The 16558-nt window shown below is 39.8% G+C and overlaps 2 protein-coding genes across 5 annotated transcripts in view; one reads left to right on the plus strand and one right to left on the minus strand.

Annotated features, from left to right (window-relative positions):
• MPHOSPH10 (M-phase phosphoprotein 10) overlaps nucleotides 1-16558 on the minus strand; it is a 1076704-nt gene that overhangs the window by 967087 nt on the left and 93059 nt on the right. The window lies entirely within an intron of this gene.
• The window catches only part of MYO1E (myosin IE), a 220193-nt gene that overhangs the window by 162813 nt on the left and 40822 nt on the right, over nucleotides 1-16558 (plus strand). For all 4 annotated transcript variants that reach the window (XM_413782.8, XM_046899260.1, XM_004943766.5 and 1 more), the window contains 3 exons: nucleotides 9474-9617; nucleotides 12291-12380; nucleotides 13314-13408. In XM_413782.8, the coding sequence (XP_413782.4) occupies nucleotides 9474-9617; nucleotides 12291-12380; nucleotides 13314-13408 (329 nt within the window). The remainder of the gene's footprint in view (nucleotides 1-9473; nucleotides 9618-12290; nucleotides 12381-13313; nucleotides 13409-16558) is intronic.

Genomic DNA, 16558 nt, shown 5'->3' on the forward strand with positions numbered 1-16558 from the left:
AGGTTCAACCTCTGCTGCCATACCACCAACATCCAACATCTGCTTGTTTCCAATCTATGCAGGACTGGTAAATACTTGTAGTCACCTGGGTGAAGCTGTTGCCGTAAAAACAGTTAGCTTGCTGTTCTTTATTGTTAACAGCAATAATACAACATGGTCAATACCAATTTTTATAGTCTACTTAACCTGTTACGTTACTAACAGTTCAGTGGCAATTTATGAGATGAAGACAGTTACAGCCAACAAAATTGTAGCTGTTTACCAATTTATTGAGATGTAAATCAATTTTATTTCATATGTGGAAATGTTGTATTGTGTATTATTGCTTGAGAGTGTTACCACATTGTGTTGGAATGAAGTTGCTTAGTGTCCTGTGATCTTAAGAATAGCATTCTCTTAACTAAATCTCTAATCCAACCGAAAGTCATCCATTTATTGAGATTGCTTTCATTTCTTTACAGATTTAGGAAGGTTTTTTTTCTATCTGAAGTAGTTTTTTTTTAATTTATTTTATTCTGTCATTCTGTAACTTGTGTATGAGAGCTGTATGCTGTACTGCAACTATATTCTTGAAGAGCTTTTTTTTTAATGGGATTGTTCAGGTGGTAAAAGTAAGGGGTTTCAATCAGAATCGATGCCCAAGAAACTTCAAAAATTCATGTACAGGTAAAATATTGGACTGCATAAAGAGGTAGAAAACAGCAGAGGTTTTTGTACTTAAGTTATTGTTCATGAGTGCTGACAAGGCCACAGCGTTATGGCTAACAAAGTTTTGAACTGAATGCATGGGAGGATTCAAAAGGATAAACACTTGGCATTTCCTCATTGTCACACTTCACTGCTTTTGAACGTGTTTTTCAAAGATAAGTCATGTTTTAGTGGAATGATTAAAAACGTGGCAAAATGGTGGTGTTTTCTTCCCAAGAGTGTAGTGTTTTCCTGCTCATAATTAAAACGTTGAACTAATTATGTAAATATTTATTGTTGGGAGTGAGGCATAGTGGTCTAGCAAAGGCAGGCCTTCGGGTGTCCCAAGAACTGAGTGGTCACAAATACCTGCTGACTGTGTCGCTCAGTGCATGGCTGAGTGCCAGGTGAGGGGAGCTGGGGGAAGCTGTAGCCGTCCTCTTGTCCTCTCGTGTGGCTCTGTGGCAAACAGCAGTGTGATGAAGGAGGTGGTGGTGGTGGGCCTGGGCTCCACAGCCACTGAACAGTAGTTACTGGGTGGTGCCCTGAGCTGCTATTTGGTGTGTCCTTAGTTGATGGCAAATCTGCTGGTGTGAACAGCCATCTTTGAATTGTCATTCTTAGAGGGTAAAAAGCTGTATAGAGAAATCAGTTGCCTGTAAAACGTTCTATCACAGGAAGTGACTTGCCTCCCCTGAGGCACTGCTGGGGACGGGCTTGGGCCTTAAAGTCTCAGGTTGATGTCTCAGCAGTATCAGTCTGGTGAGAAAACAAATACCTTGATTTTATCATGAATCAAAAGGGTCAATAGGAGAGAAGGGGGAAGAGCAACTTCCAATTCCTGTTTGTTTACAAAGTACAAAGAGGGCAGTGACTGAGCAGAAAGGAATCCACCACTGGGGCGAGTTGTGGCCTGTGAGTGTGGTTTGGTGCTAAGGGCTGAGATTCCAGGAGCTGGAAGAAGAAGGCAGGGAAACAAGCGGGAACGTCAGCTAGAACAGGACGTGTTTGTGAAGGCATCACTATAACATGCCACTGGTTTTACTTTCTCCAAAAACTTCAGCTGGCACCAGAATGCAGTGCGCACCGCAGCATCAAAATGCTCTTTCTGGCAGTGCATCTGCAAGACAGTGGTCCATGTGTAGAGCTTCTGAGTCATGCTGTTCTGAGGTTCTTCTCTCTGAGAACCAGATGGTGAGCTCCCACTTGACTTCAGTTCCTTATTTAGTTTCAGGATCATCAAGGAAAAATATTTTCAATATGATGCTAAAGGAGAATCTATGGTATTTTGTTAAAATCTTCTGATGGAGTTTTCAAACTACATATTTCAATAGAAGATGGTTTATTTTTGTAAATCTGTTACACATAGGAAGACTCACAGTAAATTAATCGTAGACAAATTATTTTCTCTTGATTAAGAACAAAAAAAAGGAAAAAGCAGTTTTTCTCCTGAAGGGGTGGAGCAGACACTTGGGAGCGTTCCGGCTGTACAGAGCCTTGTGGTCTTTGGCCTCTGAGATCCCAGCTGCCAGGCAGATTCTATTTAAGTACTCTTACATTGTATGTGTACCAAAATGAGCTTTATTACTCGATGGAACTGTGATAGCAGATTCTGGTTAAAATGTATAGCATTTTGTAGTACTATATTTGAGGTGTATGGTTGCGCAAAACCTCCTAAAACTGATTTTTTTAATGGAGAAGAATGTCAGGAGACATTATTTTTAAGAGCTAGTACAGCTAAAATTCGTTTGTTGTAATTTTTCTCTTGCATTTTCTTAACTTACACAATATAGGAATATGCAGTGCAACTTAGAGATGAAAAGTCAGTGTGAGTAGGTGCTGCTCAGTGAGACAGTTGGAACAGTGGGACAGCTGCTCAGTGAGACAGTACACATACAGCCTGTTCTTAAGCCATCACCATCAGAATTTTGCTACTCGTGCCACGGAGTACAGGTGAAATGTAGCACACCTCTGGAGGCTGCTCACTCAGTCAGGTAAAGCAGTTAATGTTCAACGTTAAGTCAACCTTGTTAAGTAGTTAATGGCAGTGCATTTTCTTCATTTTCTTGAGATTATTTCTTGGAACATTGTGCCACAGCCACCCAAAAAGCTGTGGGATTGGCAAACATACCTTTACAGCTCATTAGCTACGTTTTGTGACTGCCTGCTCTCTGTGTAAGTTGTATGAAAAACCTAGGCATGCTGCCATGATCTGCTCATAAATTCATTCATGTCTTTAATTTGTTCTGTAGAATATGTGCCTTTCTATAAAGAAACTTTTTTTTAATTCTCATGCAATGCCTGTTGCCCATGGTCAAACACTGAAGTGATTTTTACGTTGGTGATTTTTTGTTATTATCTCTTGTTCTTATAGCCTGTGTTATTTTACAGGTGTGCATTTGCTATTCAGGTAAGAAGGCTCTAGTTTCTCCTGCCCTCCTTGAGCAGGAGGCAGTGCTGGGGACATATCCCAGGGCCACCCCTGCTGCACCTGCAGCCCAACATGGGTTGGCTAAGCAGCTGGTGGGGAGCAAGAGTTTGGGCAACTGGACTTCCCACTGCATGTAATCTACTCTGGAGTCAGTCCAAGCCATGCTGGGGCTGAGCCCTGCCCTACAGCAAGCTGAGAATTGACTTCTTCTCTAGCTGCGTCTTTTGGGATATGAACCTTCTAGTAGTTTCCATGCTTTAATATGTTTTTGGTATTTTTAGTTCTTTGTATGAAATGTCTGTCCTGCAAGTAGGTGCTGAAATTTTTGCTCTGCTGTTTTCTCAAATACTTAAGCAGCATATTTAGTCTCCCTTAATATTTCCCCTGTGTTCAATTTAAATTATTTGTCCTTTATCTTTGTCCATCTTGCTGCTGCTTCTGTCTTGTCTTAACTTCGTCTTTCAAATATGATCACATCATTGCAGTGAATGTCTGTTCTAACATTATAAACACGAGCTATTTTGAAGTGCTTTTCTACTATGGTGTCTCAGTTTCAATTACCTTAATTGAGGACCAAAATTCATATATAGTTTTTATAAAATATTTTCTACTGAGAAGGGAAGACTGCTTTGTTTCACTGGAATGTATGAAAGATTCCTGTAACTGAATGGTAAAAGTTTACTGTTTTGGTATCGCAGGAAGCCTGTGGAAGCACTGACATCAGGTGTAGAGTAAGTGGTGTGCAGCTTTTTCAGCATGATGTGTTGTATTCATGATACTAATCCAAGCAGAGAGACAAACGCTTCCAAACTACAAGGATTTTGTGCAGTAGCACTGTCATACCTGAAAAGGGAAAGAAAAGGTCATGCTTAGGGTCATTTGATACTTAATCCCTCATGAGGGCTGAGTCCTTACTGGATAGTGATGGAGGATGAACGTTTGCTACTGAAAACAGCAGTCTGGAATGCAGTGTGGCATTTCTTTCTGTTATGGGAACCAAGGAATGATTTTCTATGATATGTAAATTGTTGTAGTTTAGACAGCGCTGATGGAGCGCGAGAGAAACAAGGCACTTTCTCAGGGGCAGAGTAGGCAGTCTCTTTTGATCCCTTGTTTTTAGCACTTCACTTTTAGATGTACTATTTTTAGACAGCTTGAAATACAAAAATATTTGCTTTTTCTCCAGTTAAAAGAAATCCCTGTTGTGACACAGCATGACTCAGTCTTTTTATAGCCACATCAAAAACGTGTTGCTTAAGATAACTTGGAAATATATAAACAGTGATAAAGGCAAAAATAAGAAACCATGAGTTGCTATTGTAACACGAGGTGTGGGCCAGCAACAAAAGTTCTGGAAATAAATGCCTCATCAATATTTATTATTCATCCTGAACAAAACAATACTGTGCTTTAACTGTATCATACCAAAAGTAGTACAAGAAGTCTACAAAGTAGTTAATATTAGTACGTCATTTTTTACATCTCCAGAACTCTTTGGCAGTAAGTGATGAAATCCACTCCATGTTGATGGTGCTGATGGTGCTGTCACCCTCGTGTCCTCAGTAAAATGTTCCTATCTCCTGCTATTCATGTAGCTATTGTCTTAAGCTGTTAACGAGTGGGTGCTAAGAGAAATGTGCAGCGTGACAGTGGAGTTAATTCTAGGCTCTTTAGAGCCTTGATAGGCTTGATAGTGAAATTGCTGAGGTGTGCAGGGCAGCACTGCCATTCCCAGCCCGCTGGTGCTGAGGCTGAGTGAGGCCACAGTGCCTCTCGAACAGTAGGCCTTTGGCTCACAGGGCTGTCTTGTGACTCATAAATATTATTCTTGTCAGAGAGCAAAGCAGATGTGATTTTGAGCTCCAGACAGCAACCACATGAATAATAACGGCTGACAGCAATGCCATGCACTCCTTTAATTCCAGCTTTTTGGCCCAGCTGAGTTTCTGTGTGCTCCTCCAAGTGCAGGCCGCAGCAGCAGTGGCAGCCAGGCTCGTAGCACTCAGTCCTGCTTTCAGCCATGGCTTTTCACCTTGAAGAGGTACTGTGGCTTTTTGCAGGCCACTGATAGGGTATTGTCTTTTGTAATCTGCTGAGCTCATCTTTTTGCATCAGCTTAGTCTTTGTTATTGTAACACAAAGACATATATTAGGCTGCTAGGCCCAGGGATGGACAGACACAAGCTCTGTGCCAACCCAGCCCTTCCCATGCTACTATTTCATTAGGCTAATGAAATAAATACATTAGGACAACCAGAAAAAACATATTCTGAGGTGTAATTTATCATAGAATCGTTTGAGTTGGAAGGGACCCTTAAAGGTGATCTCGTCCAACTCCCCTGCAACACACAGGGGCACCTACTGCTCCGTCAGGTGCTCAGAGCCCATCCAGCCTGACTTTGAATGTCTCCAAGGACAGTGTATTCCATGACCTCTCTGGGTGACCTGTGCCTTACCACCTTATTGTAAAAAAAAACAAACAAACAAAAAAAACCTTCCTTATATCCAATCTAAATCTTCCATTTTTTAGTCTGAAACTGTTTCCTCTTGTCCTGTCACAGCAGACTCTGCTAAAAAGTCTGTCCCCTTCCTTCTTATAGCCTCCCTGTAGGTACTGAAAGGCTGCTGTCAGGTCTCCCTGGAGACTTTCTTCTCCAGGCTGAACAGCCCCAGCTCTCAGCCTGTAGGAGAGGTATTCCATCCCTTGGATAGTTTTTGTGGCCTTCCTCTTGCCATGGTCTAACAGGTCCCTGTCTCTCCTGTGCACCATATCTGGACGCAGTTTTCCAGGTGAGGCCTCACCAGTGCAGAGCAGAAGAGCAGGATCACCTCTCACCCTGCTGTCCACACTTTTTTTGATGCAGCCCAGGATACAGTTGGCTTTCTGAGCCGTGAGGGAACATTGCTGGCCCTTTGGCACCTTGCTCTATGATTGTTCCTACCTATGTTCTTTTTTGCCTTTATTACCTTCATACTGTATTTCAATGCTCCAAATTTATTACCACTCATATTCTTTATTATTATTAAAACCTACTTGCTTAGTTATCTTGGTTTACTTGTAACCCCTTCAAAGAATGTAAGACAGGGCTAACTATAATTTGATTACATGCAAACTTTTCCTGCCTGGTGTTACATTCCTTAGAATTTTCCATTCCACAAGCAGATCCTTTTCCATCCACTGCCTGTGCTTCTTCATTAGTAAGTGAAAAATACCAGCCTTAGGATTAATTTATGAGGAATAGCAGTCCTTGCCTATTAAGTTCTTCTCCTGGTTTCTTACCTACTCTTTTACTAAGTCTGTACAGCTTTCTACAAATCCGTTTTACTGTACCACTTGAAGTCATCATTTAAAAATCCACATTGTGCATGTATCTATTACAGTATTATTTGTCTGATTCTGAAAATGGTCCTAATTGTATTCTCTCAAAGAACATTTTGTTCAATTTTGTTGGAGTTATTTATTACAAGCATATCAAGTATAATTTTGAGATGGAAATTTTTGCACGTGTGTTAGAATTTTGGCAGAGACATCTGAAGTACATTGCTATTATTTGCTCCTTGAACAAGTTCTGAAAATTGAATTGCAGGTATTGTAATTTTCAAACATATATGCAAGACCTCTAGGAAATTGTGCAGCACTGGAGAGGCCTGAGGAGTTTTGTTACAACTGCTATGACATGGATTTATTCAGTTAATTTATGATGGGAAGATCTTTTGTATTTCAGAGCAGTAGAAGAATGAGTTAACTGTTAGCTGGTGGTAGTACCAGTTGGAAGGGCCTGGAGTTGATAAATTTGCATCAGATTCTGTAGCTACCATTCTGTGATTTATGGTTGGAAGAGCAAGAACTTGAGGGTTGTCGTATAGGAACAGCGCTCTTTTGCTGCCCAGACTGAGGAGATGCTAGCCACTGCCACCCATCCTGCTCTAGATTACTGAGAAAAGGCAGGGTGAGGGCAAAGCTTAAACATATAGGTGAAATCGGTCACTATTAAAGCTTGGATTTATTTGTAGATCTATAGAAGTCTAATAATGGTCTGCCAATGATTTGTCACTTCTCTGTGTGTTTTCATGTATGGCTGTGCTTCAAGGAAAAAATAGTCCCAGACTACTGATAGAAACTTATTTAGAAGTGATTCAGTATTTTTGTGAGCTACTTGGTGCTACAACTATCAGCTGTCTTCCATGCAATTGGTTTCCTGGACATTTAGTGTGCTGCCTTTTTATTACTCCTCTTTGCTGCCCTTTCCATTTGATTGTCTGATACTGTGGTGCTTGGATTTGCTGACAGCTGCACATTAAATCAGTGGGTAAGCACTGGGGAGAGCAGCTCTCAAGATAAGCTGAGTCTTCTGGCACTGTTCCTCTTGCTTGCATTGTTGCATTGCTTTTGGAAAGAACTTTCTGGCCTGGAAATGTGTGACTTGCAGTCAGCAACAGTCACTGTCTTTCATCAAGCTTGCTGTTACACAAACTGTGTGCACATTTTCCATACATCCCATGGCTTTGTGAGCTCTGTCCTTTTCTCACTGACCTTTCTGTCTCTGATGCCACAGCTTCCAATGGGGAGCTTGATTGTTTCCTACAGTCTCCTTTCTTACACATTTTCTGTAGCTTACTCCATTTTCCAATACTAAGCCACGCTCTGCATAGCTTTATGAAAACTGTCATTCTCTGTGTTTATTTTTATACTATAACTTTTTTTTAATCCATGCTGCCTGTCTCTTTTTTCAAGTACAGTATCACAAATAGCTGATGAGTGCACTGAAGGAAATTATGCCTTCCTGCTGGACTTCCCTTTACTCAGATAACCTGACCTCCAGCTGAGTTTTCAGTCATGTGTTTTATAACAATTTCCAAAAATTAATTGTTCCTTCATTTACTCAGTGCTTCCAGATCATTGCTTCCGTTATGCAAATATGAAATGGACATGTCTTATGTGAACTGAAATCGTTTTAAGATTATTATTTTATTTAAGCTCACGTAAGGTTATGTGGTGTTTAAGAGGACTGATGAGATTGTGTGCTTTCAGGCATGTTTTCCTCTGCTATCCTGTATTGAGAAGTATTCTTTTCATTACTGATACAAATACTCTTCAGTGTTATTAGTGGTGATAGAAGTGGATCAGTGGTAGCAGTAGTTGGGGACTTAATAAAAACGGGTGTAAAGCCTAGAAGTCCTGTGCTGTCTGCAGTGGGCAAATGAGTCTGTTTTTAGTGCAAGTTAATTCGAGATCAAATGCAGCTAGTCTTACTTACCATGTGTGATTATGCTTTATGTTATTCTGCAAAATAGTTTAAAATAAGTTGGTGTATTCTGGTGAATGACTTGATCCTGTAAAATACATCTCACTGTTAGAAACTGTGATGCTAAAAAAGAGGAGGAGTACACCAGATGACTGTTTTGTTCGCCACTTCTTCCTTGACAGCATGCATGGCAATTTATTAGTGTAAAATGTATTCATTTCAGTATTACTAATTTGAGAATTCAGACTTCAAGTGCAAAAATACAAGAGTGCAGAACTGTATGAGGATTACCTGTCAGATTGCAAGGAGTAGTTTTGGGATTTGAGAGCATTTAATCTAGACTGGCTTTAATGTGTTTATGGGTGCATCCATAGAAACCTAACTGCAGTTCAAATCAGCTGGAAAAAAACAGATTTTGATTTCAACCGGTACAAATTGAAATGTCACAAGTTTTCAGTAGCATCCTGAAATAGCAGTCTCTAAGTGTGGGGAGAGATTATCTATTCAGATGTCAGTTATGCACGGTGACTAACAGCTCAGAAGGGGCTGTTCAGACACGCAGCCTGTCAGGCTGTGCAGCATCCTCTGCAGAACACCACTGAATGCCTTCTACATCAGTCTCATAGCGTCTTATGAGAGTAGTAGTATCATATGTCCAGTTTTGGATTAAAAGACTCAAGGTGGAGAATCCAGGGTATTCCTATTCAATGCAGTTCAGATGGTTCATTATCCTCACGACTAATAGTTGCGCTGCAGGAGTCTACTTTTTGCATCCTTAACTTCTAAGGACTGTGTCTCAGTTGGAATAATTTTTTTCTTCCTGCAAGTTTTAGAACTGCCTGACGTCTGAGAGCACTTGTGTGTGTAGGCATTCACAAAACCCTGTGAAACTACTTCTAATTTTGGAGGGCAGTGCAGTGCTTTAATTAATAGTTCAGAGATGTGTAAGATGACATCATTTGTGTGTGCTTTTCAGTAGCTGGGTCAAGGGATAGAATTCAATGTGAGCAATATATTTTGGAAGTTGGAATTAGAATGGATTACTTTCAGTTATTTCATGCTAATGAGAAATATAATAACTTTTTTATACTTATTGTGTTTTCCTGCAGGGAAGCAAAGGGCACTACCGATATCACTGGCAGAGCCACAATGTCAAGCACAGCGGAGTGGACGATATGGTCCTTCTTTCCAAAATCACAGAAGATTCCATAGTGGAGAACCTTAAGAAGCGATACATGGATGATTATATTTTTGTATCCTTTATAGTATTGCTTTTAGTTGGGCCCTGCGGACATTTCAACCCAGGGCATTCTATGATAAGGACCACAATGACCATTGAGTTTCAACCCCCCTGCTATGTGCAGGGTCACCAACCAGCAGACCAGGCTGCCCAGAGCCACATCCAGCCTGGCCTTGAATGCCTCCAGGGATGGGGCATCCACAGCCTCCTTGGGCAACCTGTTCCAGTGCGTCACCACCCTCTGGGTGAAAAAACTTCCTCCTAATGTCTAACCTAAACCTCCCTGAAGGTTGAAATTAAGATCTGTACAATGCTTTTAAGGTATTCCTCTTTATGTGTGGTAGTTCTTGTCATTGTTGAAGATAATTTTGTAGCTCCATACATTTATATGTCCTTGTAACCCCTCAGGCTAATTCAGCAGTGCTGCTTGCATGATCGAGAGTTAATAGGCTTAAGCCTTATATACATGTTTTGAGATGGTGTTATCTTCTTTATCTCCCAGATTCTAATGCTTTCACATTAGCATTTCTCCTATGACATAACTCTGTTTACAACTTGTTCTGAATCATGGGCTGATGAAAACATGTGACCACGTGAACATCTGTAAATCTGCGATGTTTGTGCTATATATTTTTTTTTTTACTATGATTAATGAAAATGTGAAAGATTTAAATAGTCAAATGTATAACCCAGCAAGAAAAACAAATTTCAGCACCAAAAATATTTTCATTTTTGGAAATTTCATGTGAAAAGACTTCCTTGACATAAAACACAAGTCGCTGTTTGATTTTTAGCTTTCACAATGTAACACAAGCTACAGTAATCAATTCTGTAACCTGTAGTCAGTGGTGATACTGTTCCTTCTGCCTTAGCTGGGTTTTGGTACCAGCTAGTAGTGTATGGAGAGCGGTTATTTTGAAGAGTTTAATTTCTTTTTAGCAAAATGGGAGCAAAATAGAACTTCTGACTATTTCCATATACTCAGACAGTAAAAGCTTTAGCAAGGACTGATAGAGGAGAAGTCACGTTGCAGCTGTGCTGACATTTCCATCCTGAACTGTGTAAGATTTTTGTAAGTTCATGTATGATAGAGATGCAAAGAATTTCTCACCCTGATTGTACTGGGGCAATCTATAGCACTCTTCCTGGTAGTAGAACAAACACTTCTGTCACTGTGAAGTTCTGCATCTTCCGTGCACAATGTTCACCAAGTCTTCAGTGCTCGATGCTTTTTATTCTTACAAAAGTGAGAGTACCAGATTAACATAGAGATGTTTTATTTTTTCTCCTTTTACTGAAGCAGATTTGTGCTTTCCAAGGGGTCTGGTGGTCACATCAGTTATCAGACTCTTCTTTTAAAAGCATTATGATTCATTTGTGTGGAGAAAAATAATCCTTTTGCAGTTCTGTGCAGGCTTTTTGTTCTAAACTGGAGACCATCTCTTGAATCTTTCAACTGTTCTTATGCCCACCCATGAATGAATATTCCTCTGTGCTGCTCTGCACAGAGATTACTGAGTCTTCCCAGAAAATGCTGGTATTGTTACCAACAGAAAACTGTCACTTCAGATGTTTATACTGACACAACAAGTGCTTGATATATTGGAGGCCCGGATGTTGTCACTCTTTGAATTAAATTTAAAAATGTATGAAGAAAGCATTGCAAATTAATAATACTGAGATTACATTCACTGACTTACAGTTCTTCTGTCACTAACGGGATACTATCTGGGGCTCTGGCAACAGCATTAAGGTTCTTAAGCAGGCTAACACAGCAGCATAAATTTCTCAATTTTCCTACGTAGGTATGGAAAGCTTGGATAGTAAGTTTATTTGTGAGCAATTCCAGCTTGTTCAATGAAACCAACAGTACAGTATTTTGAACTCACTGACATGGGTACACTGCTAACTCCCAGCTCAAGGAACCGGTCCTGCCTGTAAAGTAGTATCAGTTGTTTCAGCTGTGTGTATAACAATTCATTTCCTACACTGTAAGTGTAGGCAAATGTACAGCTGAGTGCGGAACTGTGAAACACTAACATTCAAAATGTTGCAAAAAAATTTCTGGGAGTAATAATAAACTGAAAGGTTTTGTAGGGTAGCCTGCAGGATATGTCTTCCAGGGACGTTAGCAGTTACACTCATAAAATATCACCACAGCGCTGAGTTACCTAACTCCCTTAGCTCCCTGCCTTGCACACACAGCTGAGTAGTTGTCCAGTTCAGCTCAGTACAGACGGTTTCCATCTGCCTGCATGCTCAGCACAATCTCCATGAGATGAGAATGTGTCAGTACAGCTCATTCTGTGAAGGTCAAAACAATCTTTTCAATACTAACAATATGATCTCCTCAGTTACAAAGGAGCAAAGCAGTTTAAATATACCATTTCCTTTCTGTATTTTTGTTCAGGGAGCGTTGGACTGGGGCCTGCAATACATGTTCCTGTGCTTAACTTGTCCTAAAGTAAATATTTTGATAATATGAAAGTATCCCACTGAATGATGCGTTTATATTCTTGTAAGCCTTCTAATTTCATTTTTATTAATAATTATTTTAAGCTTTTTTTTTTCTGTATTGTTTGAAGCTGTATCCTGTTGTGTAATATATGGAAGGGCTGTTTGGCAGTGGCTGGTGCTAAGATACTGCTATGTAAGCTGTAGTTACCTTAACCACTTTTGAATACAGACATACATTGGCTCTGTTTTAATCTCTGTGAATCCTTTCAAGCAAATGCCGTATTTTGGGGAAAAGGAAATTGAAATGTACCAGGGAGCTGTAAGTAAAGCAGTCTGCAATGTACTACAATATTGGCAGGGATGTGAATATTATTCCGTGTGGTTAAACTCATGGAAGCATTTGTTTCTGGGTTTTGGTGGTATTGTATTAACCTGGGAGAATGTGGCTGATATCCATCACCATATACTGAGTCCTCAAATTGAATTCCCTGGAACACAGAATTAGCATCTCAAGAAAATACTTGCATTGATTAACTCTAATCCATACCAGATTTTTCCCCTTGACAAGCCTCTCCTCCTGCAGAAGCACTTTTTAAGCTACTGTTTGCTTAAACTGTGGCACAGAAACCAAAATGGCCATTAGTGGATTTGAAGAATATGGGTAGAGATGTCACAAACTAGACAAGAAGAGTAGGAAAATTGGGATGCCAAAAATAGATGCTGGTTTTAAAGTCCATAATGTCTTCACTGTGGAGTTTGCAGTAGAGTTCGCAGTACAAGGACATTATGGACTTAAAATTCTGCTTTCTGCTCTGAGTCAGGCATGTCCTTGGATAGAAGACCAGGGAAGCCATCCAGTTTGGGTAGGTGCAGTGGATGAGAATGATCCCATTGCAGCACCTGGCTGTAGTGGCTTAGGTAGTTTATTGTTAGCATATGAGCACTGGTGGGATAGGCTTAAATTATATCAATTTATCTTGAATAAGTAATATATTTCAATTATGGGCCATTATTAGAACGGAGTGTTTACATAATTCAAGTTCAGAATAATGGGTGAGAAAAAGATCAGTAGCAAGTCAGGCATTGGTTTGTTTTAACTAAACAACAAAAACTCCTGTAAGTGGGTTTGAAAATTGTTTTTTGCAGGAATATAGTTCTTCCAATCAAAATAAACTTACTTTTCTCTTTCTGCATTGTTTAATGTTATGTTTAATGTTATGTTTAAAAATGTATGCTCTATCTCCCTTTCTAGGCACAATATGAAAACCCACCACATATTTATGCTCTTGCAGACAGTATGTACAGAAACATGATTATTGACAGAGAAAATCAGTGTGTCATTATCAGGTAAGAAAATAGATCTGTAAGAAAATCTTCTGTTTTGTTCCAATATTAGGACATTGGTAGTACATGTATATAATCTATAAGCAACTAAGTTATAAGCATATATTGAGAGCCTGTGTTCAGTAATGTCTTGCTGGTTGGGAGCATGATCAAAGAGGTTTGGAGGACACTGGTCTGTGGGACTGGATCAGTGAAGAGCTATGGAAAAGTAAGAGGAAGAAAGTTATTTGAAGTTGAACAGCTAATATTCTATTAATAACAGTCTTTTCGAGCTTTCAGTTGTTTTTCTTTGGAGCACTGAGGCATCACTATGAATTTAACTGCTTTTGAATTTAAGAAAAGAGGTTGTAACTCTCACTGATGAGATGCTTTGAATCCTTGTTGAGGAATATTTGTCTGTAAGTTAGTTTAGTTGTCTTATTTCATGTGATCAGTGCCTGGGGTTCATCCAGGCAGTGCTTTCCTTGTTGATGTGGTACAATGCAAAAGGAGACAGATGTCCCTCTCAGAATTAGCGGAAGTGTCTGTAGGTATGTGGAAATCATTGGTTTTCTATATAGGAAGGTCAGCCAGGCATTAATGGTTTGCTAAGCTGATCTGTACTGTAGTGGCCTTCCTACTTCTGGGCAGCTACCTACAGCATAGAGTCTTGTGTCTCAAAAAAAATCCCAAATTTAGATCCTCGTATTCTTGTTTCTCATACTACTGAATTGCTCCCTGAGCTGCCATCTGTTTTGGAAAATTGATGCCTGTTGCCATGTAAAGTTTCTAGTCCCATTTGGTCAAATTCAGACCTGGTAGGCATGGGTAAAATCAAGATTTATTTTGATTTTTGAGCAAAATCACATCCCAGAGCCTGAAATGTTTCATATGAAGCGAAATTTATAGTGAAAACTCTTGAACTGTTGTGGACGGTTAATACAAAGCACAGTTATTGATACATTGCTAGTGCCTCAGAGTGTTTTCAATACAGAGGGAGTGCATTTTCAGACAGGTAAGATGCAGGCTTTTTTGAATTCACATGTTAAAATCCGTAGGAGAGTTCTTGGGTTTAAATGATGGATGGTGTGCTCTTAGGAGTTTCTGCACTGTATGTGTGCAGAGTGAATTCTTTCTCAGTCTGTGTACAAATGATGCAAAATCTGCTGGAACTAATTAAAATAAACTACAGAATTGGAAAATGTTTGCCAGGAACATTTCAAAGAGTTCCTCTTCCTTTCTGCGTGTTTCTTTGTCATATGATTTGTCTTATTGCATACAGGAAAAACTGCATATTAGACTTACAGATAGTTTTCTTGATGGTATTCATTTTTCTAGGATGCCATTAAGGTATTTCTCTGAAATCAGGTCACTTAGCCATTCATACAATTAGTTTCGTTTCATTTGATATTTTAATCCTTTTACATCCCATATTTTGTGATTAGTATGACATCACAATTTCTAATGACTAGATATGGCTTAAAATTGAAGTATCATTTAATTCAGCATCTTGTTTCCTAACATTTTACTTTATTTCATGGAGCAGAAAGCACTGTAATTGCTGTCTGACCTGATTCCTGAGATCCTGCAGCTCTGGTGTGAAATGGATGTTTTAGCTACATGTCTGCCAGCACAACTCTGTTAATAGCTGCCAAGGACTGTACGGTTACAGCCCTTAAGCTGCTGATTGTCAGAAAATTGAGATACAGCTCTGTTTGTTTTCAGTTCACAGAAGTCTGCTGAGCAGCTTCAAGTGGACCTTTGCATTTCAATGAACCATAATTTTTTTCCATAAAACTTTGCCATGTGGGAAAGGAGTGATGATGACAGTATGGCTATTAAGAGGTGCTGGTTTGCTTATCTTCCTCACAGCTAGTCTAAGTTTGGGATTGCTTCACTGAAAATCCGTGTTGGAACAGAAGAAACACAGCAAGCTAGTACAGAAACAAACCCAGTTTTTCCTTCTTTTCTCTCCTCATGTTGTCAGTCAGTTTTGTTTGTTTTTTTTAAACAGAGCTTTGCAGAGAGGGAAAGGGAGAAATCCTGTGTAGCCTGGGCTGGTTCAGTCACATCTGGCTGATGGTGCACTTAGAAACAAAGGAATGATGGGGAAGTGGTTGCTGCATACCTGTCTTCCCACTGCATGTGGTTGGGCACCTGTGGCTTCTACATCCAGCACTGGGAAGGGATGTGTGTTCAAATCGTGGGGAGCAGATTTCCAGGCAGGTGAAGGGAGGTCCCTAAGGTGTCATGCTGTAGTCAGGACCCTTTGTTGGATGTGGGGCCACACAACCTTTAGCCAGGGTGTTCAGTTCCTGGATTCTAACTGATGCATTCAAACATCGATGGAAAAAAGTTCTTCAGAAAGTCATGGAATTAATGAGGAAAGCAGATCTGAAAGAAAATACAGTTCTCTGAAAGACTGAATAAAGTGTGTGTGTGTGTGTGTGTGTGTGTGTATATATATATATATTTTTATGCCATAACATTCATTTTGAAAATCAAAATGTCACCGGCTAACTTTTCTAGGGCCAGAGAAGATTATTTCATTAGTGGAATAATTGCGTGTATGTGTATGTACTAAGAAAATTATATGTATGCATCTAATTGTTGCTGAGAAGCTGTGAGCTGTTTTGAATGGGTGTTAGCAGTGTATGCAGTGATGTTATTCCTGGGCTGGCTTCTGGCTGGGCTGTGTGCAGGTGCAGAATGTGCCCTTGTGTGGGAGGAGGGAGCACTACTTGTGGCTTTCTTCCCTCATGTTGTACGTATCAGGCAGAATTAAAAAGGGAGTTTACTCGTGTGAGCAGTGCAGCTTTGCTGGAGTTTGATTCCTTATTGTCTTTGTGGTACTGAGGCATAATGCTTAATTGGAGCCTCTGCTGAACCAAGCTCATAAACTTGTGTCTGCTGCAGTACGCTCTTCTTATTTCTTCCTCACTGGGAGTGACAGCCCTTCCAAACATCAGCAGTGACTTGTCCAGTCAAGATTTTAGTTACGAAGGATTTTCTTTTAAGATTTGTAATTCCTTCTAGACTACCGTTGTCCTTTAATTAAAAGCGTGGTGATTGTGATTATTATTTTTCAGTTGTGTAGCTATAAATGTTTCTCCAGATTGTTCTTAAAGTGTTGCCTTTCTCTAAATTTGAAGACTTTGCTTTCTGTGACTTCTG

Source organism: Gallus gallus, chromosome 10, assembly GCF_016699485.2.
Source record: "Gallus gallus isolate bGalGal1 chromosome 10, bGalGal1.mat.broiler.GRCg7b, whole genome shotgun sequence".
NCBI classification, from domain to species: domain Eukaryota; kingdom Metazoa; phylum Chordata; class Aves; order Galliformes; family Phasianidae; genus Gallus; species Gallus gallus.